A 27,286-nucleotide genomic window follows, 5' to 3' on the forward strand; every position below is an offset into this window, starting at 1 on the left:
GAAGAGAATATAGGTAGTACACTCTTTGACATCAGTTTCAAAAGAATCTTTTCGGACACTGTAACTCCTCAGTTGAGGGAAACAATAGAAAGAATAAACAAATGGGACTTCATCAGACTAAAGAGCTTCTTCAAGGCAAGGGAAAACAGAATTGAAACAAAAAAACAGCTCACTAATTGGGAAAAAATATTTACAAGCCACTTATCCGACAAAGGGTTAATCTCCATAATATACAAAGAACTCACACTGCTTAACAACAAAAAAACAAACAACCCGATCAAAAAATGGGCAGAGGACATGAACAGACATTTCTCAAAAGAAGATATGAATATGGCCAATAGACACATGAAAAGATGTTCATCATCGCTAATCATCAGGGAAATGCAAATCAAAACTACACTAAGATATCACCTTACCCCCGTTAGATTGGCAAAAACATCCAAAACCAAGAACGACAAATGTTGGAGAGGTTGTGGAGAAAGAGGAACCCTCATACACTGTTGGTGGGAATGCAAACTGGTACAGCCACTATGGAAAACAGTATGGAGATTTCTCAAAAAGTTAAAAATAGAAATACCCTATGACCCAGCCATCCCATTACTGGGTATCTATCCTAAGAACCTGATATCAGATATCTCAAGAGTCCGTTGCACCCCTATGTTCATCGCAGCATTATTTACAATAGCCAAGACGTGGAACCAGCCTACATGCCCAGAAACTGATGATTGGATAAAGAAGATGTGGTATATATACACAATGGAATACTACTCAGCCATAAAAAAAGACGAAATTGGCCCATTCACAACAATGTGGATGGACCTCGAGGGCATTATGTTAAGCGAAATAAGTCAGTCAGAGAAAGACGAACTCTATATGACTCCACTCATAGGTGGAAATTAGTATATTGAGAAGGAGATCTGATCGGTGGTTACCAGGGAAAAGGGGGGGTGGGGGGAGGGCACGGAGGGGGTAGTGGCGTACCCACAACATGACTAACAAAAATGTACAACTGAAATTTCACAAGCCTGTAATCCATCATAACATTAATAAAAAAAAAAAAAAAAAAAAAAAAAAAAAATGACTGGCTCTCCACCGCTTCCAGGTATAAACATCTCAGCCCAGCACAGACAGATGTTTCACACAGTCTGATGACAACTCAAACCTTCCCACCCCGTACTTCAGTCACCCCAAACTACCCACTCTTCCCCGCATAGAGCATGTTTTCACACTCGACCTCCCCACACGCTGTGCACTCAGCCTGGCACACGCTTCTGCCCAAGCACACCTGAACTCGTTCACCTTCAAACTCAGCACAACTGTTTGCTCTCCTGTGAAACCTTACTCAGCTGCCCTAGGCAAAATTACTCACATCCTCCTCCATGTTTTTCTCACTTTGAGTGTTTGTGGACCTACTATACTCCCAGTTAGACTGAGAGCCCTGGTAGCAGGGATCACCTCCGCTCAGCTTCCTATCTCCTGGTACTTCACCCATAAAAGACACTTATGAATATTGTCAGATGATGTAAACAGAGAAAATAACAGTGAGGCCTGGGCTGAGGCGTCAAATATCCAACTTGCAGCTCTGTATCAGGGGTTGCAAACTTTTTCTCTAAGGGCCAGGTGGTAAATACTTTTGGCTTTGTGGATCAGACAGTCTCTGTCATAAATACTCAGCCCCACAATTGTGGCAGGAAAGCAGCCACAGAGAATGCATACATGAATGTGTGTGGCTGCGTTCCAAAAAAGCATCATTTACAAAAACAGGCAGCAGACTGGATTTGGGCCATGGGCACAATTTGCCAACCCCTGATCTACGTGACAGGGAATATCCTTGGAACACCGACTGCTTTCCTACCTCTCATGGTAAAGTCAGAGCTTCTATCTAATTGATTTAAATTGAATATTGTTATCTTATGAAACAGGATGAAAACATAAGAGTCGTCCGCAACAGAAAACCCTAGTGACGCACAGACAAGTGCCTCTTTGCCAACCTCTCTGTCTCCAGGGTCTTGAGCAGTGAGTGTTATGTTACCCCTCACCCACATCTGAGCATATCAGTTATCCACTTAAAATTCTTCAGTGGGTCCCCATTTCTTACAGCAGTGGTGGTGATGATGATGATGATGATGATGACAGCAGCAGTGGAAAGCAGTTAACATTTATTTCACATTTATATGCCAGGTACTGACTGTTCTAAGCATTTTATACATAGGAATTAATCTAATTCTATGAAATAGGTACCATAATCATGCCATTGGAGGAAGAGAGTAAATGGTTTGCCTGAGGTTACACGGCAAGTGGCAGAGCTAAGGGGTTCAAACCCAGGCAGTCCAGCCCCTAGGCCCTTGTAGGTAGTAACTGCTCTTCCAAGGCCCAGATGGTAGGCACGACTAAAGAGATTTTCTTGATGTGGGCCTTGACTAGCTTATCTTCCCCTCCTCAGCCAGATGCTGGACTTTCCACACATCTCCCAAGAATATACGCATTTCTGTTTCCCTGCCTGAACACGATCTTTCTGCCTGGAGAGCTCTCTCATCACCTGCCTGATGCAGACGTAATCAGCCTTACATCTCAGCTCAGACACAACCTCTCCTTTCTCTGTGACTGACGCCTTCCCCAACTCCCTCACTTAGACTCAGACAGTCCTTCTTCTATATTCCTGCTACATTCTTGTCTTTTAAAAGAAAAAATTGTACACTCATGTTCATAGCAGCATTCTTCACAGTAGCAAAAAGGTGGAAGCCACCCGGGTCCATCACAGACAAATGGAGGGAACAAAATGTGGCATAGGGGCCAGTCCCATGGCCGAGTTGTTAAGTTCAATCGCTCTGCTGCGGCGGCCCAGGGTTTCACTGGTTCAAATCCTGGGTGTGGACATGGCACCACTCATCAAGCCAGGCTGAGGCGGCATCCTACATGCCACAACTAGAAGGACTCACAACTAAAAATACACAACCATGTACTGGGGGGCTTTGGGAAAAAAGGGAAAAATTTTAAAAATCTTAAAAAAGAATGTGGTATACATACACAATGGAATATCTGAAAGAGAAGAAATTCTGACACATGCTAAAACACGGATAAACCTAAAGGACATTATGCTAAGTGAAATAAGCCAGTCACAAAAAGACAAACACTGTAGATTCCACTCATATGAGGCTCCTAGAGTAGTTAAGTTTAAAGAGGCAGACAGAAGAATTGTGGCTGCCAGCGGCCATGGGGAATGGTGATTTGTAGTTTAATGGGTACAGAATTTTAATTTTGCAAGATGATAAGAGTTCTGGAGATTGGTTACACAACAATGAAAATGAACTTAACACTACTGAGCTATACACTTAAACATGACTAACATGGTAAATTTTGTGTTGTGTGTATTTTATCACAATTTTTTAAAAAGAGGGGAAAAAAGAAGAAAAACATTTCCCTGATTAGAGGATATTAAAAAAATAAAACCCCTCAGATAAAGTCAAAAAGTCTCCTTTAGCCAACCACTTTAATGATTTGGCATATATCCTTCTAGACATTTTATCATACATATCAATAATATATGCATATCATATACATTTGTTTTTACTATTATGAATCAGATCTTTTCTTCCATTATATCATCTAACAGGTTATTGCCGCTATTGTATAAAAGAACTGCTGATTCCGTTTTTTTTGCTGAGGAAGATTTGCCCTGAGCTAATATCTGCTGCCAATCTTCCTCTACTTTAGATGTGGGTTGCCACCTCAGCATGGCCACCGACAACTGGTGTAGGTCCATGCCCAGGAACCAAACCTGGGCCGCTGAAGCAGAGCACACCAAACTTAACCACTAGGCCACTGGGGGCTGGCCCCAAGAACTACTGATTCTTAAAAGATTTATTTTGAATACAATCGCCTTTCTGAACTCTTGTTAGCTCCAACAGTTTTTTATAAATTGCTTCTCTTGGATCTGGTAGGAAAACCTATCTATGTATAAATAATGACAATTTTGTCTCTTGCTTTCCAACATTTATACTCCTATTCCTTTTTGTCTTATTTCATTGGCTGGATCCTTTGGAAAAATATCAATGGCAGTAGGCATTTTCAATCTTGTAACTGTTTTCTTTGAAGAAGATTAGCCCTGAGCCAACATCCAATGCCAATCCTCCTCTTTTTGCTGAGGAAGATTAGCCTTGAGCTAACATCTGTGCCCCCCTTTCTCTACTTTATGTGTGGGACGCCTGCCACAGCATGGCTTGATAAGCGGTACATAGGTCCGTGCCCAGGATCTGAACCTGTGAACCCCAGCCCGCCACAGCAGAGCGTGCGACCTTAACTGCACTGCCACCAGCCCGCCCTTGCAACTGTTTTTTAATGAGAATACTTTAGTGTTTCATCATTGTGCATCATCTTTCCTTTGGTTTCTGACAAATATTCTTTATCGCATTAAGAAAATTCCTTATTTTTTATCTAGAATGGACACCAAATTTTGTCATTTAACAAAAATATGGTTTTTCTTCTTCAACTTACTAATTTAATGAACTACACAAATAGCATTCCTAATGTTGAGCCATCCTGGCATTCCTAGAATATAAACCATGCTTTGAACACTAAGCAGGATGCAAAAATCCTAACCATTTTCTTTACTTACACTGTGTTTTTCAGATTTTGTTCTTAGGATTATTCCAGTCTCATAAAATAAGCTGGAAACATCTCTTTTTTTCCATACACTTTGGAAGAGCTTAAATGATAAGGAAACAATCTGTACCACAAAAGTTTGTTAAAACAAAATTTATAAACCTTCGGGCCCATTGACTTTTTTGGTGAAACAGGGAGTGTAAATTTTTTAAAAGTCTGCCTCAATATATCTTTATTGTTATTGATCTACTTAATTTTCTTCTTTTTAATATATTTTAATAATTTGCATTTTATTGCATTATAAATTTATTTGATTTTCCACTTCTTCTAGGCTACAACTTCCTCTAAAGTAGAGGGTCATAATAACTAGCACATAGTAGGATACACACATACATACACACATAATAGATTATATGTTCTAGATATAGATAGATATGTCTATCATACATCAACATAAGTGATGAGACCAGGAGCACAGAACTGCTCCCGCAATGGGCTAGTTAGTGTCACATTATCTCTATTCCCTACATTGACTGTATCTCTAGCTCTAGTGAGGATATTCTCAAACTTAGCCACAAAAGAGAAATACACATGAACCTGAATGATTCAATCCCGAACCAGCTCCCAGGTGGCTCCCAGGAGTAGTACATTACCATATCCTTCTGGTGCAAATACAAACTGTTACAGCCTTTGCAGAAAGAAATCCAAAACTATCTATAATATAAAATATATACACCCTTTGACCTAGCAATTCCATGCCTGGAAACCTATCATAAAGAAATCAAAGCACAAATACATAAAGATAAATAGGGAGGTAATGCAGTAGTATTTATAATGGAGGGGAAAAAACCCAGAATGAAGTGAATGTCTATCGAAGGCGGGATAACTGAATAAATTACAGCAGATCTACACCACAAAATATTATGCAGTAAATAAAGAAAATGAGTTAGCTTTACACTACTTGACTTAGAAGGATTTACATGATATAATATTAAACGAAAAAAAGCAAGATACAGAGAAGTAACCCCATTTAAATAATGTGTGTGTGTGTGTGGCCAGCCTGGTGGCATAGTGGTTAAGTCCATGTGCTCCACTCTGGCAGCCCAGAGTTTGCAGGTTCAGATCCTGGGCGCGGACCTAGCACTGCTTGTGAAGCCATGCTGTGGCAGCATCCCACATAAAATAGAGGAAGATTGGCACAGATGTTACCTCAGCAATAATCTTCCTCAAACAAAAAGAGGAAGATTGGCAACAGATGTTAGCTCAGGGTGAACCCTCGCACACACACACACAACAATAATAATAATAATATGTGTGTGTGTCTATTTTCCACAGTTTATATGAGCCTGGACTGGAGAAATGTATGAAAGGATATATACCAGACTATTAATTTGGTTTCTTGGGAAGAGACAATAAAGAGAGGGATTGAGCAACATTTCAGATTTTTTTTAAAACTTTATTCCTTCTACTTTTCTGTAATGTTTTTGTTTTGTTTTGTTTTGTTTAAAGATTGGCACCTGAGCTAACATCTGTTGCCAATCTTTTTTTTTCTTCTTCTTCTCCCCAAAGCTCCCCCAGTACATAGTTGCTTTCTGGTTGTAGGCCTCCTGGTTGTGCTATGTGGGACGCCACCTCAGCATGGCTTGAACAGTGGTGCCATGTCTGCACCCAGGATCCAAACTGGCGAAAGCCTGGGCTGCTGAAGCGGAGCACACGAACTTATAACCACTTGGCCACAGGGCTGGCCCCAATAATGTGTTAATTAAAGTAAAAAAAAAAGTGAAGGCATTACATACTCAGGAAAAAAATTAAGTTATTTTTATTGTATAAAATAAAAAACCCCAAAACACCCACTTCTGTCCTGGCAGTCAGTGTACGTCCTAGCGACTGTAAAGAGCAAGCGCATCTTTGCACACAAGAAGGAAAGCTCATCCCCAACAGCACTGTGCTTCTTCCCAGGTCTCACCTGGGCTGCAGTGGCTGCAGTCTGGAGGAGGCGGGACTCTTCCCACAGGCATCGGGCCACAATTCGGGCAATCTCCATTGGCTTCTCGAGATACCTGCTCTGTAAGTAGGAGAGAAAGAGAATGAAAAGCTGCAGTACACTACGGAAATGTGGACCAAACTCTGCTAACTTCCTCATAAACTGAGGAAAGCATTACATTTACTACACAAAACAACAGAAGGAAGGCCTCAGAGTCTGGCTGCAATCGGTGGGAGACAAAGGGAAGAAGAGAAGAAAGGCAGTCATGATGAGCTGTACTTCTGGGAGAGAAGGCACGGCAGTCTGAGTCTCTGGATGATACGTTATCCTGGTCTTATAGGGAAGTCACCAGCTTTGTCAAGGGGCATCCAATTATGGTCAAACCTTTAACATTTAAGAATAAGAGTCTTCTTCCTATGAGGGGACCTAGTTATAATCATGTTATTAACATGCTAACATAATGATTAACATAACAATCATGTTCTTACTTCAACTCACCAAAGAAGTGAATCTCAGGTAATGATGCACACGGTGAGTACACAGAGATTTGAGAAAAGGATAATTATTTCTCCTTTGAGAATTACCAAATAAATTCTCATCACCCAAATGAGAAAAGAAATACTTCCAGGAAAGAAAGCTAAAACTCTAGTCTGCAGGTTCAGTTTCTCCTCCACTCAGTTTCTCATCCCACCTGAAGGAACTGCTTGATTCTTCGCAGATTGTGCTGATAGAGGACATTTGACTCTTGGAGGAAGCGGCTGTACTGCTGGTCAATCTCACCCAAGAGATTATGAAACACCAAAGTGGCATGTGATTCTTTGCTGGCCGCATACGCCCTAGGAAAAGGAAGACAGACAAAGAATGATTCTGAAACCCATACACACACACGCAGAGAAATCACCACCAAGAAGGAGGCAAGGCAAACCCAATGCTTTAACCTAGTCATCCTTCTAGAGTCATCGTGCTCAGCAACAATAAATATCATCAGTTTAATAGTTATTATCAATTATTCCAGATATTATTAGCCACTGTCATAGTCTATACTTATAAAATAATTTGAGTGAAATGGACAAATATGCTGTTTTGCTTTAAATTCTCAGTCAACTCTATGGTCAGATTATTAGTAGCCAATAAGCAATCCCAGGCTAGGATGGCCTATCTCCAATATCTCTGAATCATTTCCCTGGCTCACCAAATTCTGGCAAAACTAGGTCACAGGCCTGAATTAAACCAAAATTAATAGGTGGATCTGAATACATTAAAGTGAAGCAAGTATTTGTTGGAATTCTGTGTCATTATCTCCTCTATGAACGAGCCTATTTCTCTTATTCTGTGTCTCTTTCCTTTAATTAAAGGGGAATCAGAAGTATGGACCCAAACTTCTACCCATGACAGAATTCTCATTCAGACAAAAAATATTTATAGCACATCCCTGAAGTGTCAAAACACACAGAGGATCTCACCAAGGAAATGAAATCCAAATCAGCATTGAAAACATCTACCACCAAGAAGGCATTTCTTTTTTTTTTTTTTTGAGGAAGATCAGCCCTGAGCTAGCTACTGCCAGTCCTCCTCTTTTTGCTGAGGAAGCCTGGCCCTGAGCTAACATCCGTGCTCGTCTTCCTCTACTTTATATGTGGGACGCCTACCACAGCATGGCGTGCCAAGCCGTGCCATGTCCTCACCCAGGATCCAAACCGGCGAACCCTAGGCTGCCAAAGCAGAACATGCACACTTAACTACTAGCGCCACTGGGCTGGCCCTCAAGCAGGCATTTCAATGTGACAAAAGACAGCTGCACTCCTAATATAGAAAATGTTTATACAAGACTAAGAGTAGCTCTTTATCTCCTGATCTCTTTTACCCCATCACCGGTACCCATAAGTTTTTTGATGAAATAGTTAGCAAAGAGTTAAGCTAAGGCAGATCATGTCTCTTGACTTAAACCAAAACCTAACAATTTGTCGAGTTTCTCAGAAAGGACTTACCAATCTTGACTCTCAATCCAAGGGGCCAGAAATTGCCGCAGCTCCATCGGGAAGCTGTCACTGTACAGCTGATGGAGCTGCTCCAGGTACCGGGTGTCGAGCTGCTGCAGCTGATTCCATTGGGCCATCCTGCCGGAATCAGGGGTCCCAACTGTAAAGCAAAGTGTTTACAGGGTCACTACAAGCCCTGGTATGGGTAAACAATCTAGAAATACCCCATCTACCCAACACAGGCATCAGATGTGTGATCAGGGATAAAGATGCTTTGGAAAGGATCCAGTATGTTTTTTTCCAGTTTAGAACAATACATACACATTCACAAAATCTACCTCTGGAATCACATCACAGCTTCTTCTAAACTGGGATGACAACGCAGGCAAGATAACAAGTTCTAGAATCCATTATCAACCAGAGGTATGTGAAGAGGAAAAATGACTTAACTTCCAGATTTCCATGTCCTCATCTATAAAGTAGAGATCATAAGTGCCACCCCTCAAGGCTGCTGAGATGGTATTTCTAAAGCACCCAACTCACTGCCTAGCACACAACAGATGATCAACGGATGTCAGCTTCTTTCTTTCTACCCTACACCCCTTGTAGGTGAACTTGGATGTACATACAGTAAACCTGAACTAAAAGCAAAACATGAGATGTGGATGTTCAGGGAGAACAGACAGCGAATTCCAAGACTACAGATTTAAAAGTACAAGCAAGGATCTGCCTGGGATTCTCCTACTCAGTGAAAAGTAATTTTGTCTTTTAAATTTCTCAGTCTGGGATGAGAAAGAAGAGAAGGTAAACACTAAGCACAGAAGTTGTCCCCAAGTTCATGAACACCCCAGAGAAGTGCTCAGGTCTGAGAAACCAACCTGGCTAATCATCTTTAGTCCTCTTTCTGAATAGCTTGGGTCATGAAAATATCAATACAGACCAAGGAGTCTTAAGAAGTTGTAAAAATAACTACGAGTAATAGCCAAAGACTAAGATATGTACAGATCAAAGTATACTGAGATGGTTCTTTTTTTTTTAAATATTTATTTTTCCTTTTTCTCCCCAAAGCTCCCCAAAACTGAGGAAGACTGGCTCTGAGCTAACACCCGTGCTTATCTGCCTCTACTTTATATTGTGGGTCCTTCTAGTTGTGGTATGTGGGACGCCGCCTCAGCATGGCTTGATGAGCAATGCCATGTGCGCACCCAGGATCCGAACCGGTGAAACCCTGGGCCGCCGAAGCAGAGCGTGCGAACTTAACCACTCGGCCACGGGGCTGGCCCACTGAGATGGTTCTTTGGGATAGTGAGAACATTTCATGAAAGTTTGAATACACACAAACATATAGACTTAACTAGAGTTCTTGATTTATTTCTCAAAGAAGGCATGAAGAAGCACTTAATTACTGGCCCTTTGACAAAAATGGCTCAGCAAACTGGTGACAAAACCAACAGGTGTTCTACTCTCAAAGCAGCAAGTTTAATGGTGGCTAAGTGGTTCAGGATCAGGTTTTGTTACAGAACCTGAGAGGGCTGTGCTACAGCTGTCCCTCCCTCTTTTGGGGGAACAGACACAGAATACCCCCCTTGCTACTACAAAGATGGCATCAATTGGTCGGGCTCTCAAGCACATATTCAGGAAAGCACAGGTAGTACCTTCCCAGCAGTCTGTTACATTGAATAATTAACAATCCAAGGCAGCATTATCCATTAGAAATGTAATGCAAGCCACACACGTAATCCTAAATTTTCCAGTAGCCATATTAAAAAAGAAAAAAATACAGGTAAAATTAATTTTAATTATAAATTTCACGTAACCCAATATATCCAAAATGTTACCATCTCAACATGAAATCATACAAAAATTGTTAATGTGGGGCCAGCCCGGTGGCGCAGTGGTTAAGTTCACACGCTCTGCTTCTCAGCGGCCCAGGGTTCACCAGTTCGGATCCTGGGTGTGGATATGGCACTGCTTGGCACACCATGCTGTGGTAGGCATCCCACATATAAAGCAGAGGAAGATGGGCACGGATGTTAGCTCAGGGCCAGGCTTCCTCAGCAAAAAGAGGAGGACTGGCAGTAGCTAGCTCAGGGCTGATCTTCCTCAAAAAAAAAAAAAAAAAATTGTTAATGAGATGCTTTCCATTCTTCTTTTAGTACTAAGTTTTCTAAATCTGGTGTGTACTTTACACTTATAGCACAGATCTAAGGTATTTTCCCTCCTCAGGTAGCAAAGGCTTAAATTCCACTGGTAGAAAAGTTCAGTAAAGCAAAGAAATGAGATTGCCAGAATGAGGTATTTGCCCCATTATATGGAAGATCATGTTAATTTCCAATAACATTAGAGGAGGATAAGTAAGTTTCCTGGGTGCTTGGGATTTTCCTTTTTTTTTTTTTAACACTGCCTTCCTTCCTCTTAGGTACCTCCCAAACATTTCCAGCTACGATTTCTTTGTAGTTACCTGCCTCCTCCCCATCTCCCACCCCAAGACCAACCTGCCACACAACCAAGGCTGCTTGGGCAATGGTACAGGTACATTTTATTTTTTTTATTATTATTAATTTTTTTGAGGATTAGCCCTGAGCTGACATCCATGCCCATCTTCCTCTACTTTATATGTGGGACGCCTGCCACAGCATGGCTCTTTGCCAAGCAGCGCCATGTCTGCACCCGGGATCCGAACCAGTGAACCCCGGGCCGCCGAAGAGGAATTTGAAAACTTAACCGCTGCACCACTGGGCCCCAAACAGGTACATTTTAAACACTGGCTGGAATGAAAGCAATAGCTGAAGCGTGTGCTACAAGCTGGAGCATTGTAACCATGGCATGTATTATCCTCAATAAGAAATTAAAGGCCATTAGAACTCTGACAACATTCGCATTAAGGCCAAGTTAAAATCTCCCTCATAGGCTAAAAGCATCAGTCAGGATCTCAGGACCTGATGCATATAGAAATCTCTACAGTATGTCAATTTATATAGCTTCTACTGCTTGTGAATGTACTGAAACTCTAGACCTACCATACCATATTGAAACATGGCAGCCACTAGCCACACGGGGCTATTGCGCTGGAAATGTGGCTGGTTCAAACTGAGATATGCTGTAAGTGTAAAATATACACTGGATTTTGAAGACTTAGTACTAAAAAGAAGTAAAATATCTCATTAATATTGAAATAATAACATTTTAGATATATTGGGTTAAATAAAATACATTTTCAAAATTAGTTTCACTCATTTCTTTTTACTTTTAATGTGGCTACCAGAAACTTTAACGTTACATATGGACTTGCATTCTATTTTCATTGGACAGTACCACTATAGACTATGTAACCAAAAAGCTATGGTTCTTCTAATCAAGGATTCAAAGAAAAAGACACCCACTTTTCATAATAAACTCCAGTGCTATAAATTAATAAAAAATAGACTAATTATTTAATTGCTCATCTTACTGTAAGATACAAATGTAGAGCCATCACAGTCTTCTCCCTGAAGTTCCAAGTTAAAGCCATAAAGCAGCAACACACTAGACTCGGTGCTCAATTATAGGTTAACGCTGGGGTCATACATGAATATTTGTATTTTCAAATTAATGTACCATTAAAAATTACAAGTTGTTGGAAATTTTCCAATTCACTTCTAGTCTATAACTCACAAGGTGTTTTGTTGTTGTTGTTGTTTTGGTTTTAAATTGGGGTTTTAGTTAGTTTTAATAAGTAGTACAATAATTGTGCTATTTCTTAAACCAGAAACCAAATAGTGATCTCCTTACCCGCTGCTTAGCTACAAACCATATCCAACTAACAGGAGTCACAGGGCAATCAGGCCGGCTCTTCATAAGAACTGCATATCCTTAAGAGAGCCCCAGCCAAACTGTTTAGGGAAACCATTGCCAACTAGCTCTGTGGTAAGTGTTTCACTGGAAAAACATTTTAGAAGAGCCCACTTTATTTCACAATCTCAATTCTGGTTTTTCAAATTACAAATTAATGTGAAGAATTCCACTATGTTCCAAGTAAAGTATTTCTTATCTACAGAATAATTCTAAGGCTGCGACTCAACAGCCACTTTCACTGACCTCCAGAACACAGAAAGTGATTTGCGCAACAGTTTGAGTGCTGCGTACCATTCTGGCCCTCAACTCTGCACAGGAGAGAAGTCAGTTCATCCCACACAGCGGTGGGCTTAGGGCAGAACTCAGACCTTAATTCTCTCAAGGTGTTTACTACGTTTATGTTAGCAGATAGTGAATGAAAGGTAAGTATGATCCTGGTTTCTACAACTGAAGAGAAAAGAAAAATAAAAATGAAACAGCAACTCACCAAAGATTTTCTGGACTTTTCAAAACAGGAATTTCTCAACCCCTTGGGGATAATTTACCAACAACAAGTCATAAAGCAAACAACTATTGTCTGATGGGGAACTTATTACTGTAAAGATCACTAAAAAAGGTTGTTCAAAGTCACAGTTCTCATTTGTATACTTCAATCTAAAGAAACCAAGGGATGCTGAGAAACCCAAGTGAGGACCACTTATAGTGACCACTTACTCATTCCATCATTTCATAGAACTTCTTTTTAAATTAAGACGTATTTCACATCCTTGTACCAGTGGAGTTACGATAGGGGTGAGGGAGTGAAGGGCGAAAGTGAGGAGCGGGAAGAAAACCAGGTGCAAACAATAATCCAGAACAGAAAGTGATCTAAAGATACTTTCTGTTCCACTTTGCAAGGTGTCATAAGACTTTTCTTTGGGTGGCAGCCATAATCTATATTAGAAATACCTATGTTTTAAACAGAGCATACTTGTATTTTATCTGTTGCCCACATTAAAAGCTCCTCTTTGCTGTCAGGAAAGGTCCAGCAACTAAGGCCAATCAAACTAGAAAGTAACATAGAAATACATTTGCGCTAACTTCTATAGAAACCAGTTCTTTTAAGAAGACACTTTAAAAAGATTATAAAAGTAACAATGTTCACTGTGGAAAACTTGGGGGGGAAACCTCAAAAGATAAAATCACCCATATCCTACCATCCCACTCTCTAGCAAACACTTGACATATTGGTGTAATTCCTTTTAATCTATCTCAAGTGTATATATATATGTTTTATTACTTTGTAAAAGTTGGCATCATAGTATTTTTACAGCTTTGTATTCTCTTTTAAAAATTTATTATATAGTAAACATTTTTCTATACAAAGAGATTTTTGTTTAAAGCCCGAAAAGCAACTATTTGGTTTCTAGTAGCACTTTCAATATAATCCTGCTAATCCCATTGAGGGCCATAGAATTTATTTTTTTATATTTACAAGCTCCAATTTATTTGTGCCCACCATACCACATTTCAGAAATAATATGAGGTAGCTGCAAACTCCTTAAAGTAAATTAGGGAAGTGAGAAAATGAGAAAAAGTAAAAGTCAATAAATGGTAGACAAAGACTCTCAACCTTCATGAAATTTTCACTGTAGGATAAACGTGTATGAAGAGCAGGGAAGTCACATTTGACTATTACAGCTTTAACTATTTAACCAGTGATAATTTAACCATTCATAATTACTCTAGACATTAAGACTTTGGAATTTCAAATTTAAAAAAGGTAATTCAAAATAAGTACACTTGTATCATAAACATATAACTGCATTGCTTACAAACCCAAATAGTACCCTTATAAGGTTCAAGACCAGATGTTTGCCTTCTCAATAAGTCTATATATAAATCTAGTTTTGATTTCGTAAAAAGACAAAAAATTAACACTTGAGTGCCCAAACTATACTTATTGTAATATTCAAATATACTCAATTACAAATAATAGGATTTTCTTTAAAGTCAGAAACCAACTCTTCCTCGCAAAAATGGACATTGAGATATAAGAGAATTTGAATTACAGTTCCCTACTAAGGTGGCAAAATTGAATATATGAAAGAAGTACTAAATTACTGGGGCCTAGAGCTCAGAGAAATGAGGGAAAGAACAGATTTTAATGACACTCTGGAGTACTCTCAACCCAAAAAACTCTACTATCCCTCATTCTTCTGATCTCACTTTAATTCTTCTTGGAAGAGTTCAAGACTCTTGAGCCAAGCACATTATTTTTTCCATTCCAAATCCTAACATGCATATAAGGTCTTATCACTAGCACTACCTTTGTATAGTTATCTAATTTATATCCAGAAATATAGAGAACAAAATGTGTCAGATTTACAGTAAACTTTAAGAGGTGGAGACTACCAGGAATATGAACAGCAAAAATGAAAGAAAACCTAGTGCTCTGATCCATGAAGGGCAATCAGGATTTTTAGAAAAGAACTACCCCAAATCTAGTGCTCAACCAGCTATCTTTGAGAAAAAGATTCTGAAAACTATAAATTACCAAGACCTCTTACTATTTCAAATCTAATAATGTTAAGGAATTAAACAAACACACTGATGCTTTCTCTATACCTGATTTGGGACAGGCACCATATTTGAAGTATTTCAGATTAAAGGAGCAAGAACCAACAAACATAATTCCCTCTAAATTGAAAGTAACACAACCAGACATGTTTTGTCAATTACTGATTGCGCAGTTTATGGTTAAAGCCGCCTGAGAACAGGTCTGACTCTAGATAAAAACCACAAAACTGACCAAATTTGTGCGTCACACAGCCTCCCACTTTGTGATACTTCCACTCTCTCAACCAGACACACTCCTCTGAAGCAGGGTGGTGTGAGGCCAAGGACACAAGAGAGTTTACACTGGATGGGCCTGGGTGCAAACCCTGCCTGTCATTTATCAGCTATTTGTTTGGAGGACACTACTTGACTACTGAACAGGGTTCTTCTTCAGTAATATGGGGAAGTATTCCTCTTTTGAAGCATTGTTGTAAAAGTTAAAAAAATAATGGGTGTACAGCATCCGTCCCATACAGCACAGGGTATGCCTTACTGCTGTAATGCTCCTCCCCCTCCCCAACACCAGGCAACTCTTTCATCAACATTTCTTATCTAAATCCACTTCCTCAATGCCCTGGGAAACATAGATTAATTCATCAGATTAGTCATGTTAAATGATAATGCCAGCTTTCCCTGCTATGTAAAATGCATGCATTTTAATGGGCCTTTGTATCATATCCCAAGGGAGGGAGTTAGTAATGCTGGGATTTGGTGTTTGTGTGTACAGGGAGAAGAGGAGGACAGGAGGGTTGGGTGGTGCCCTGATCAAGTATCTCCATACATAGTTCACCTAAGGATAGCTCCAGGTCCTAGAAGGACTAAAGGTGAAAACACTAACTGATATCCAAAACAAAGAAAAGATGAAAAATAAGAACCTTGGTTTAAGAGCAGTCCAAATGATTATCACTAATGTTTATATAGCATTTACTGTGTGTCTGTTTTAAGCACTTGACATATATTTACTTACTCATTTCATCCTCACAACAACTCTACGAGATAGATACTATTTTTGTCCCTATTTAACAGAAGAAACTGAGGCATGGAATTTTAAGTGATTCACCCAAGGTCATACAGGTAATAAAGGCACGGTGCTGGAATCAATCCCAATAGCCTGTTTTCAGAATTCCTGCTCTTAACCACTATGCTAGAATGGGAGATTTTACTGATTTTTAAGTAACCCATGAGTCAACCATGATCCCAAGCCAATGTGATCTTACGGTACTTTAACAGACATATATAGTGTTGGAATTAAAGGATCTATTAGTCCTGCTGTAACTGGCCTACATCTAGAATGGTATTCTTATTGTACCACAATTTCAATGGTGCAATAAAACCCAAACACATTCAGGGTGGGGCAGTCAGGGTATGAGGAGTCCAAGAAGTTGAACGTTTTGCCCAGTAAGAAGACTTGAAGAACAGGAAGTGGGGTTAGGAGAGAAGAAGATAAATTACAGAAGAGTGGCTCTTCAGATAGTTGGAGATCTGGACATGAAAGGGGAAATCACTCCAGAACCAGAATCTGTTTCCCCACAACATCTATTCCCGAATTCTGCCCTCTGGAGTAATTCCCTCTGTATGCAGAGGTTCCCCACCCTGGCCGCGGATTAGAACCACAAGGGCAGATATTTAAAAATAAATAAACAAACAGAGATAAACAGAGATACTTGGCTCAGGGTGGGAACCAGGTTGTGATATTGAAAAGCTCCTAGGATGATGCTAATGTGCGGCCAGACTGAGAACCTCAGAATAAGAGCAGAGATCAGGGCTCAACTCTGAATGCACATCAGAATCACCTGAGGGGCTCTTAGATGCCAGATGCTGATTCTTACTCCAGATGTACTGAATATTAATCTCCAGAGATGGGGTCCAGGCAGCTGGAATGAAGCAGAACACTGTAGAGATGCATAAGGAGACTACAGCAGGAGATGAGGCTGGAGAAGGCTCTCATGTAAGCCATACTAAGAAATAGGAACTCTCATCCAAGGGCAATAAGGAGGTCTGAAAAGTTATGAGCAGACAAGTGACAAGTGACAATTTGATCTACATTTCAGAAAGATCCCTCAGGCTGCAATAATCAAGGTGAGAGACGGCAGTGGCCTGAACTTGGATAGCAGCGTCAGAAATGTTTTGAAGCTGACATCTTCCAGAGATATTAAAGAGGGAGATGTGACAGGGTTTGGTGACTTGCTGAAGGGCAAAAGAGGGGTAAGGGACAACCTCCCAGGTTCCTATTGCACTTGGTGCTCAAACAGAGGTTAAATGTTCACCCTGAGAAATGTCACAGGAGTAATTCCAGTATCGGTAGAACAACTGGGCCAGATGGCCTCTAAAGACTGTTCAGTCTATAAATTACAATCAGGCTCGATTCCCTCAAGACATTAAGGTTACTGCAATCCAAGAACAAATGCTGCAGTAATAGTAAATTGATATTTAACAAAAAAAGTCCAGGGTTACTAAAAAAGTCCAGGCTATTCCCCTACTTAAAACCCCAGTGATGACTTTGTATTGTTCTTAGGCTGAAAAACAAAATATGTAACATTAAGACAGAATAATGTGCTCAGAGCATGGGTCCTGGAGCCACAATCCCAGACTTGAATCTTGGCTCCACCACGTAGATGGATGTGAGCTAGTGCCAGGTTACTAGCCCCTTTGTGCTTCTGTTTCCTCATCTGGAGATGAGGAAGAAGGGGGGAAATAGGACTTACCTCACAGGGTCGCTGTAAGAACTAAACGAGTTAACATACACAATCTTAGTGTTGTCAATGTAAGTAGTGTCAATGTGACTGACAGCGCGGCTAGCCCTGTCTTTCTTGCCTCAGTTGGCCTCAGCCTGCTGGCTGAAGTCCCGACACTCAGTCTGCTCTTCTTTCAGTTGCTCAAAAATACCAAGGCCTCCCACCACAGGTGGTCCACATGCCTTCCTTCTATCACCATCACCATCGCTTGGACCCGAGCACCATGACTCCATAGCTTGCACTCCGCTGGATTGCCAGCTCCATGAGGGCAGGAAAAGCCTTGGCTTTTGCTCACTAGTGTGTCCTCCCTCTCCCCTGCCAGGATCCAGTAGAGAGCTCAGCTCATAATGGGTGCTCAAAAAATATGTATGGAATGAATAAACCGCAGGTATGAACTACAACTACACTGAGTGAGCCAGATTCTCCCAGGCGAGGACACTGCATCCACGAAGACGAGTCTGAGGAGCAGACTACCTCTTTTCGGTTTTGCTGTTAGAAAAATTCAAGGATGATTCAGTGACCTTCCAACAAGAGTAAAGCAGCACTCCCCCAGCTCAAAAACATACGCTAACTTCTCACTGTCCAATTCAAAAACTTTACCCCTGGCTGAGGCTCCCCAACTCAGTCAATTTTGGCCACCTCCAGCTCCTCTCTCCAGCCTCAAGATAACTTTAAAAAATATCCTGTCTTTCATCAAGTCAACTTATCTCCCGTCACCCCTGCCCCCCAAAGACTTTGCTTCTTTCTCACAGATGTCCTTGCCTAAAACATTTTTCCCCTTGGTGGCATTATATGTCCCTTTCCTTCTCTGTTGGAGAGGCTTTCCCTAACCACCGCTCTGGTCCAATCACTGCTTTAACTCTGAATGCCCACAGCCCTTACATATGAGGCTGAGGCTTTTTCTTGTTTTGATTCCATCTCCTCCATTTGAGGAGGAGCTCTCTGCTGGCAACCCTCTTTGCATCCTTCTGATCTAGAGCTTCCAACCAGATCTTAGATTTAGGACATCAAACCAACATTTCCTTTACTCACATTTGCACACACACATAAATACCACCTCCACGGCAAAAGTTGCTACTCAATAGTTACTTATGGTCATAGTACTTAAAAGCATTAAAAGCACGGCACTAATATGGCAACTGCATCTAGGAAAACAAGATTAGCTCTACCCTGCGTGATTGGTTACCTAGAATTTGGAGGTTTTTCTGGAGAGAAGCAAAGCATTCTCCCAATGAGCTGTGAATGCTAAGGGACTCGCCCTCATAGGAATCAGAGGTGGGCTGCCAATTTTTTAAAACAGAAGGAGTACAGCCCTTGAGAAACAATTGTAGGTTGGGCAAGCAAATCATCACATCAAAATTTCCAGGCTTGAAGGCAACTGAAGGGAGGAGAAATTCCTGGAAAAAGCCTGTGGGTACGGTTATCCTTGGCCAAAGCCCAAATAAAAGAGTCATAAAAGTATCCCCCAATCTAGAATGCTATGTAAGTTACTAATATTCTTTTAAGTCAGGCAACTGAAACAAAGCAGAGAAAGGGAACTTAAATTTCAGAATCTCGATGTCACAGACCCACGATATACTCCGCACTTATCGAAGAGAAAGAAGAACCTTTTCTCAAATTTATTCAGGTCACTTTCCTTATAAGAGATATTAAGGTAATCCTGGTCACATGCCATGCAGCTATGTATAATTGGGGCTAAGAATCCATATCCGTGGATCCTGTGTTGAACTCCTTCCTTCAAAGTAAATATGGTTTGGGCAGAACCTCAAATTCAAAGGGTACTTGTGGTGGTTGTAAAATGTGGCCCCAAATTCTTTGATACTCTTCCCATTGACAGAAGGGATCTTTGTTCCCTCCTCTTGAATCTGGCTAAGCCCGTGACTGCTCTCACCAACAGAGTATGAGGGAAGTGTTCATACGCAACTTCCAAGGCTATGTGCTTCCATATGATTCTCTTGGAAGGCTCATTCTCCAGAACCCAGCCAACATCCTGTGAGAAGCCCAAGAAAGAAGATGCCACGTGGAGGTATTTGGTCTACAGTCCCAGCTGAGATCAGCCTTTGACTCATCTCAGCCCAGGCTCAGCTATGTGAATGAAGCAGACTCCAGATGATGACTGCCCCCAGATGGTCAAGTCTTCCCAGATGAGGCCCCAGACACTGTGGAGCAAAGACCAGCCATCCCTGCTGTGCCTATCTGAATTCCAGCCCACAGAATCTGTGAGCACAATAAGATGGGTGCTGCTTTATGCCACCAAATTTGAGATGGTTCATTGCATTTGGTGACTGGAACATTTCTAACACAGTGATGAAATACTGTCTTTATAGAAAGTCCAACTTGTTTGAGAAAAGAATTCGTAGTTTTAAAGGAAAAGACTTTGCTGTTAAAACTTTTAATAATAGTAAACATCTTCTTTCCCTCTATGCACTCACATTCTGATTCATCCAGTCCCATTCTTTCAAAATAATATCTATACACTGACAGTCTCCACATTTCCATCTCCAGCCCCATCCTCTCACAAACTCCAGAGTGTATATCCAACAGCCTACTTGATATCCCTCCTTGGATATCTAACAAGCATCTCAAACTTCACATGCCCAAAATAACTCCTTCGTTAAAAACTTCTCCCAGACAGCTTCCTCTCCAATCTTCCCTATTTTAGCAAACGGTAACTCCATTCTAGCACCTACTCAAGCTAAAAACCTTGAAAATAAGTCTTGACTCCAGTCTCTCTCTCTCCTCCTTCTCCTTCCTCCCTCTCTCCTCCCACATCCAATCCATCAACAAATCCTGTTGGCTCCACTTTCAAAATGTCTCTAGAATGTGAGCACTTCTCCTCCCTTCTGCTGCTACAATCTTAATCCAAGCCACCATCATCTCTGACCCAGACCTACTGCACTGAACTCCGAACCAGTCTTGCTCTCCCCTTTGTCCCTCCACCATCAACTCTCCACGTTACAGATTGTTTCAAAACACAAGTCAGATCATTTCATTTCTCTGCTCAAAATCCACACAGAAAAAAAATCCAACTCCTGCCACAGCCCACAAGTAATCCATTTTGCCCCCGATGGCTCTCTGACCTCCTTTCCTGTGCACTCCCCTTTGCTCACACCTGTCTCCTTTCTGCTCCTGGAACCCACCATGCTCATTTCTGCTCCATGCCTCTTGCACTTTCTTCTCTGCCTAGAAAGCACTTCCCCTAGATAGCTACCTCTCTCACTTCATTCAGGTCTCTGCACAAATGTCCCTCGACACCACTCTATCTAAAACCACATATCTACCACTGCTGTATTTTTCTTCACCATACTCATCACCCTCCAGTATACCATATATTTCTTTCAAATCTCCTTCCTCCACCACCTGCTAGGGACGTAAGCACCATAAAAACAAAGACTTGTTTCTGCTCAGTGCTGCTTTCCCAGGACCTCTAGATGCCCAAATATGCAGTGAATAAATGAATGAAAAGCAAAAAGTTTAAAAAAAGAAATCTGTAACATGCTTTTAACATGGAGAAGACTGAATTACCTCGAGCTAACTGACTTCATACAATGGCAGAAACCGGTCTTTCTCAAACATGCAAATTTACTGTAAGTGACAAAGCAAATATACAAAGTTTCCCAATAGAATAATTTATATTAAAATGTAAACCTCATAATAAAAAATTTTAAAAATATACGGCTTTTCCTATAAAGCTAAATTGTTATATAGTAAACTTGTTTCTCCTTAAATTGCAACAATGAGACTTCAGCACCGTCTCGTCATCTAAAAGAAGACATTTCATGACATGTGCCTGTTGGGAGTATTTGAGAATCTAAGATATTATACCATAACTAAATATTGACATGTAGATGCTAAAATGAGGCATCTCATGAAATATAAAACCACTTGGATGAGTAAATTTATTCTGAGATATTCCCAAAGTGAAAGGTCTAAGACCCAACCTAGTTCAACAGCAAATCTTTTCACACAGTACTTCTATTGCCTACTTTGCAAGACACTTGGGCTCCAACTCAATAACAAAAAGCATTTTTGTTGTTGTCGTTTTTTTAAGAGCTCTTAAAACATATAAAATCCAACCTCCTCGTTTTACAGACATGGAAATAGACCACTGACATGAGCATCAGGAATGTCCAACAGGCAGCCTCTTGACTGAGTCTAGTGTTCTTTCCACCACAACATGACTTAAGAGGCAAAGAGTAGATCAAGTATCAACTTTACAATAGAAAAACATGGTTAGAGGGGAAAGTCTGACTACAAACAGAAAATCATCTATCCAGGCAGAAAAACAGGGTCATAGTTGTTATTCTCCTGAAGAGAAGTGTTTTGTTGTTGGGATTAAAAAAAAAAAGATGTTGGGCTGGCCTGGTGGCATAGTGGTTAAGTTTGTATGCTCCGCTTCACTAGCCCAGGGTTTGCAGGTCCAGATCTCGAGCGTAGACCTGCACACCACTCATCAAGCCACGCTGTGGCGGCATCCCACATACAAAATAGAGGAAGACTGGCACAGATGTTAGCTCAGGGACAATCTTCCTCAAGCAAAAAGAGGAGGATTGGCAAAAGATGTTGGCTCAGGGCCAATCGTCCTCACCACCCCCCCAAAAATGTTTCTCACATAACTGTGACCTCAGTAGATAAAAATGCACAGAAGTAAAATATATCATTTCTCAGAGGTTTCCTCTTGTTTTCTTTGCCCAGTTTTTTTTTTTTTTTAAAGATTTTATTTTTTCCTTTTTTCTCCCCAAAGACCCCCGGTACATAGTTGTGTATTCTTCGTTGTGGGTTCTTCTAGTTGTGGCATGTGGGACGCTGCCTCAGCGTGGTCTGATGAGCAGTGCCATGTCCGCGCCCAGGATTTGAACTAACGAAACACTGGGCCGCCTGCAGCGGAGCGTGCGAACTTAACCACTCGGCCACGGGGCCAGCCCCTCTTTGCCCAGTTTTTTTGAGATACAATTGACATATAACATTGTACTAGTTTTAGGTATATAACATAATGATTGATATATGTACTGTGAAATGATCATCATATTAAGTTTACTTAATATCCATCACTTCACATAGTTACAAACATTTTTTCTTGTGATGAGAACTTTCAAGATCTACTCTCTTAGAAACTTTCAAATATACAGTACCATGTTGGTAACTACAGTTACCATGCTGTACATTACATCCCCAACTCAGAGGTTTTTAACCAACCTGTGCCATTTAGGAGGCCGCGTGTAGAGGTGTCAATGGCTCATTGAACATTTGAGTGCCTCTTTACCAGCTGTTTTGCTATGCCCTGAGGAACACGGGGTCAGAGAACTCAGTCCCTACCAGGGCAAGAGGAATGCATGACTCCAGGAGGTACACAACTCCAAAATAAGGTGAATGGTGCTCCTGGGAGTTGTGCTATCTGGTCCCCACTGTCAAGGAAGATACAGTTTTGAAAGAAAGGGAGATATGTAACAAGATAATTACATGAAAACAGAACGGTGCTACACCAGAAGGCGTACTCTTTACAAGGTATAGTGGCTCTACAGGAGAGGTGGTAACTCTAGAGAGGGAGGGGCAACCAGTCTGCGTAGAGGGAACAGCATGTGCCAACACAGGGAAGCTCAAGAGAACATGACATAGATCTTCTGCTTAAAGATGACCCAAAAGCCTACTAAAGTGACAGTAAAGCAGGGGCAATGGGGACAAACTCACAGGGAATGGGAAATGAGACGACAGGGGACACAAGATGTCACTAAAATTCCGGAATCCAGAAAGTGGAGAGATGGTAACTGACCCAGCACAGCTGAGAACCCCAAACAGTTAATGTGTGCAGAAGGGGTCCCAGCCAGAAGCACACCGTGCACCCTCCAAGAGCTCCAGCTGGAGGCAGTAGGCATGGCTGAAGGCAGGAACAAAAGGTTTAGTTGAAAAGTCTGTATAAAGAGCATTTAGAGTCTCCAGATAACTACCTCCCTTTGGACCCAGCAGGACACAGAATGCTTATTCTCTGGAGAAAGCCAAGTCCGGACCTGAGGACACCAGCTGAGGTGAACTAAAGCACAGAGAGCAGGTGAGAAGCGACATCTATCAGCTCCCACAACCCTGGCAGCCAGGGCCTCCCTCAGTCACCCCACCGTGAAGCCCAACAAGCACAGAAGAACAACCAGCTTTTTACTCAACAGAACTAAGAACTATCACGCTTTTGAAGAAAACCTCCAATATGAGACAGAGAAATGAATACAAGAAAAAAGGAGTCAGAGAATACTAGGAGCAGACAAAAATTTGACAAAACTATACGGAATATCCTCAGAGAGACAAATTATACCCATTAAACAGGAATCAAATAAAAAATGAAGATGAATATGAAGATGGCAATGAAAAAGGGCTCTTGAAACTTAAAGTGAGAGCCAGAATTAAAAATTAATGGGGGGGGGGGGGCCGGCCCTGTGGACAAGTGGTTAAGTTCACACACTCTGCTTTGGTGGCCTGGGGTTCACTGGTTCACATCCTGGGTGCAGACCTACACACCACTCACCAAGTCATGCTGTGGTGGCATCCCACATAGAAGAACTAGAATGACTTACAACTAAGATATACGACTGCGTACTGGGGCTTTGACAAGGGGAAAAAAAAAAGGAAGATTGGCAACAGATGTTAGCTCAGGGCCAATCTTCCTCACCAAAAAGCATACTTTAAAAAAAAATTTTTTTTAAATAAATAAATAAAATAAAATTAATAGATGGGTTGAAAGATAGAGCCAAGGAAACCCCCTAGAATGTAATCCACAACAAAAAAGATGGAAAATAGAAGTGGAGAAGCAAAACAAAACACAACTTAGATGATCTGTCCAGAAGATTCTGTATGTGACAAAGAGGATTCACAAAGAGAAGGGAAAATGGTAAAGTGGGAATTATCAAAGAAATAATAAGAATTTTCCTTTCTAGATTTCCATCTAGTACCCAACCCAATGAATGCAAATAGACCCACATGAAGGCACATCCTATGAAATTTCAGAACAGTGGGAATAAAAAAAGTTATACAGGCTTCCGGAGAAAAGAAACAGAAACAGAAAAGGATCAGAAACCAGAACAGCATCAGATTTTCAACACAAATGCTGAAGGATTCAAAGACAATTGAGTCAACAGTGCTTTCAAAATGATGAGCAAACAATTCAATGCCCACCCAAATGATCATTCAAGGGTGAACAGAGAATAAAGACATTTCAGATAAGCTGCAACTCAAAAAAGTTACTTCCCATGCGTCTTTTCTTGACAGCATGTTACTAGAACATATGCTTCAGCAAATGAAGCGGTAAAGCCAGAAAGAGGAAGACACAGAATCTAAGGAAAAGGGAATCCTGTGTAGGAGAGTGGTAAAAGGAGGCCCAGGTTGCAGCAGAACCAGGGGACGTTGGCAAGAAAATAATGAGTCGATTGTCAATGCATTCAAGTATCTGAAGTAAACTGCCAGGCATTTGAGAAACCTGCTGGGACATTTGGGGAAAGTCAGCATAGGTATAAGAAAACTAAACAAGTTTTTAAAAATACAAATAGTAACTCCAGGAAAAAAATAAATATTTGTATGTGAAAGGAAACATAATCATAGTACACCACTTGGCTTATCAGTGAATATTTATTCAGTCAAAATAAAATGCACTAATTAGTGGTTTGACTAAGGTGGTTTAAAAATTATGATAATTGGGGCCGGCCCGGCGGCGCAGCGGTTAAGTGTGCACGTTCCGCTTCAGCAGCCCAGGGTTCGCTGGTTTGGACCCCGGGTGCAGACATGGCACTGCTTGATAAGCCATGATGTGGCAGGCGTCCCACATATAAAGTAGAGGAAGATGGGCACGGATGTTAGCTCAGGGCCAGTCTTCCTCAGCAAAAAGAGGATCGGCGGTAGTTAGCTCAGGGTTAATCTTCCAAAAAAAAAAAAGATTTAGGTAACATTCTATCTTCTCTCAGAAGAAACCTCCTTATTTATTCATTCAAAAAAGAAAACAGTCTAGGACCAAGGGCAGGGTACAGAGTGGTGAACAGGAAACAGGCCTCTGCCTCCTTGAGATGGAGGAAGACAGACAAATAGGAAGGTAATTACCACTTGTGATAAGAACAGTGCAGATGACAGGCTAGCAGTGACCGGGGTCAAGTTGGTGTACTTTAGATAGGGAAGGCATCCTGGAGGAAGTAACTATTTGCTCTGACTCCTAAAGGAAAACAGACCTTTTTATGTTCAAATCTCACTTTGGGATTTCCAGGACCAAAAAGATAGTGTAAATTCAAACATTAGAATGGGCAGGCCTAGGCTTAGGAATTCTTTTAGGAGACTTGCAGTTCCAACTTCTCACCGAAACAAGGCCTTGTCTCCTGCCTAGAGCAGCTGCGAAACTAAAAATCCTTAGCAACAGAGATAGGCATATGCTCCCACCTCCCTTCTTACAGGCTGGCTGCTTCGCCCTTTTTGGTGAGGTTCCATTTGATTTTTGCCTGGTGAGATTTCCCTAATTTTCTCGAGAGCCCAGAATACCCAGCATCTCTTGGTGTTTTGTACAGGAGGCTTTTCAGGGTATCTAGTCAGCCATAGATCAGATGTAGAAGTCAGGATGAGACAAGTAAAGGAATTTAAGAAACTTTAGAGGTAGAACCAACAGGACTTGCTGATGATTTGAAGAGAAGCAGAGGCATGCGAGAACAGGAGAATTAAGGATAGTCCTAGGTTTTTGGCTTGCACAATGGGGTGGGTGGTGATGACATTTACTTAGATGGGGAAAGCCGGGTGGGGAGAACAGCACAAGCTTGTGGTAAGAAACTTTCAGAGCTATGGCTTGGACAAGATAAACAGGAGACAACTACAAGCTGTCCAAGAGAAAAGTCAAGTAGGCAACAGAATACAGGAATTGTGAGCCCAGAGACCCTGGGCTGGAGATACACCCTTGGTAGTCACCAAGATGGAGATGACAGTTAAAGCCAAAGTAATGGATAAGCTAACCTAGGGAGAGAACATAGAAAAAGAGAAGAAAGGGAGCCGGCCCAGTGGCGCAGCGGTTAAGTTCACCTGTTCCGCTTCTCGGCAGCCCAGGGTTCACCGGTTCGGATCCCGGGTGCAGACATGCCACCACATGGCAAAAGCCATGCTGTGGTAGGCGTCCCACATATAAAATAGAGGAAGATGGGCACAGATGTTAGCTCAGGGCCAGTCTTCCTCAGCAAAAAGAGGAGGATTGGCAGTAGTTAGCTCAGGGTTAATCTTCCTCAAAAAAGAAAGAAAGAAAGAAAAAGAAACAGAGAAGAAAGAGAGCCCCAGACACAGGTCTGAGGCACTTCACTATTAGTGTTCACATAGAGGATGAACCAGGAAAGACCAGTAGGACTGAAGAAAAAACAGGGGAATATGTTGTCACAGAAGCCAAGAGAAGAGAGCCTTTTAAGAAAAAAGAGGTGTTCAACTATGTCTAATACCACTAAAAGGGTGAGCAAAATGGTGACAGAGTGGCATCTATTCAATTTGGTAATGCAGAGATCACTGGGGACACTCCAGCCCACCATTCCCATTCCTTCCTTCAGTCAGGTTAATGCTTC

General features: G+C 41.3%; 1 protein-coding gene across 4 annotated transcripts in view; it reads right to left on the reverse strand.

The window, feature by feature from the left end:
* Window positions 1-27,286, reverse strand: part of STAT3 (signal transducer and activator of transcription 3) — a 63,638-nt gene that overhangs the window by 21,856 nt on the left and 14,496 nt on the right. For all 4 annotated transcript variants that reach the window (XM_014833598.3, XM_014833599.3, XM_014833597.3 and 1 more), the window contains exons 2-4: window positions 8,575-8,725; window positions 7,278-7,422; window positions 6,569-6,667 (exon numbers count right to left, since the gene is read on the reverse strand). In XM_014833598.3, coding sequence (XP_014689084.1) covers window positions 6,569-6,667; window positions 7,278-7,422; window positions 8,575-8,702 — 372 coding nt within the window. In that variant the 5' untranslated portion in view covers window positions 8,703-8,725. The remainder of the gene's footprint in view (window positions 1-6,568; window positions 6,668-7,277; window positions 7,423-8,574; window positions 8,726-27,286) is intronic.

The sequence above is a fragment of the Equus asinus genome, chromosome 13, assembly GCF_041296235.1.
Source record: "Equus asinus isolate D_3611 breed Donkey chromosome 13, EquAss-T2T_v2, whole genome shotgun sequence".
Taxonomy (NCBI): domain Eukaryota; kingdom Metazoa; phylum Chordata; class Mammalia; order Perissodactyla; family Equidae; genus Equus; species Equus asinus.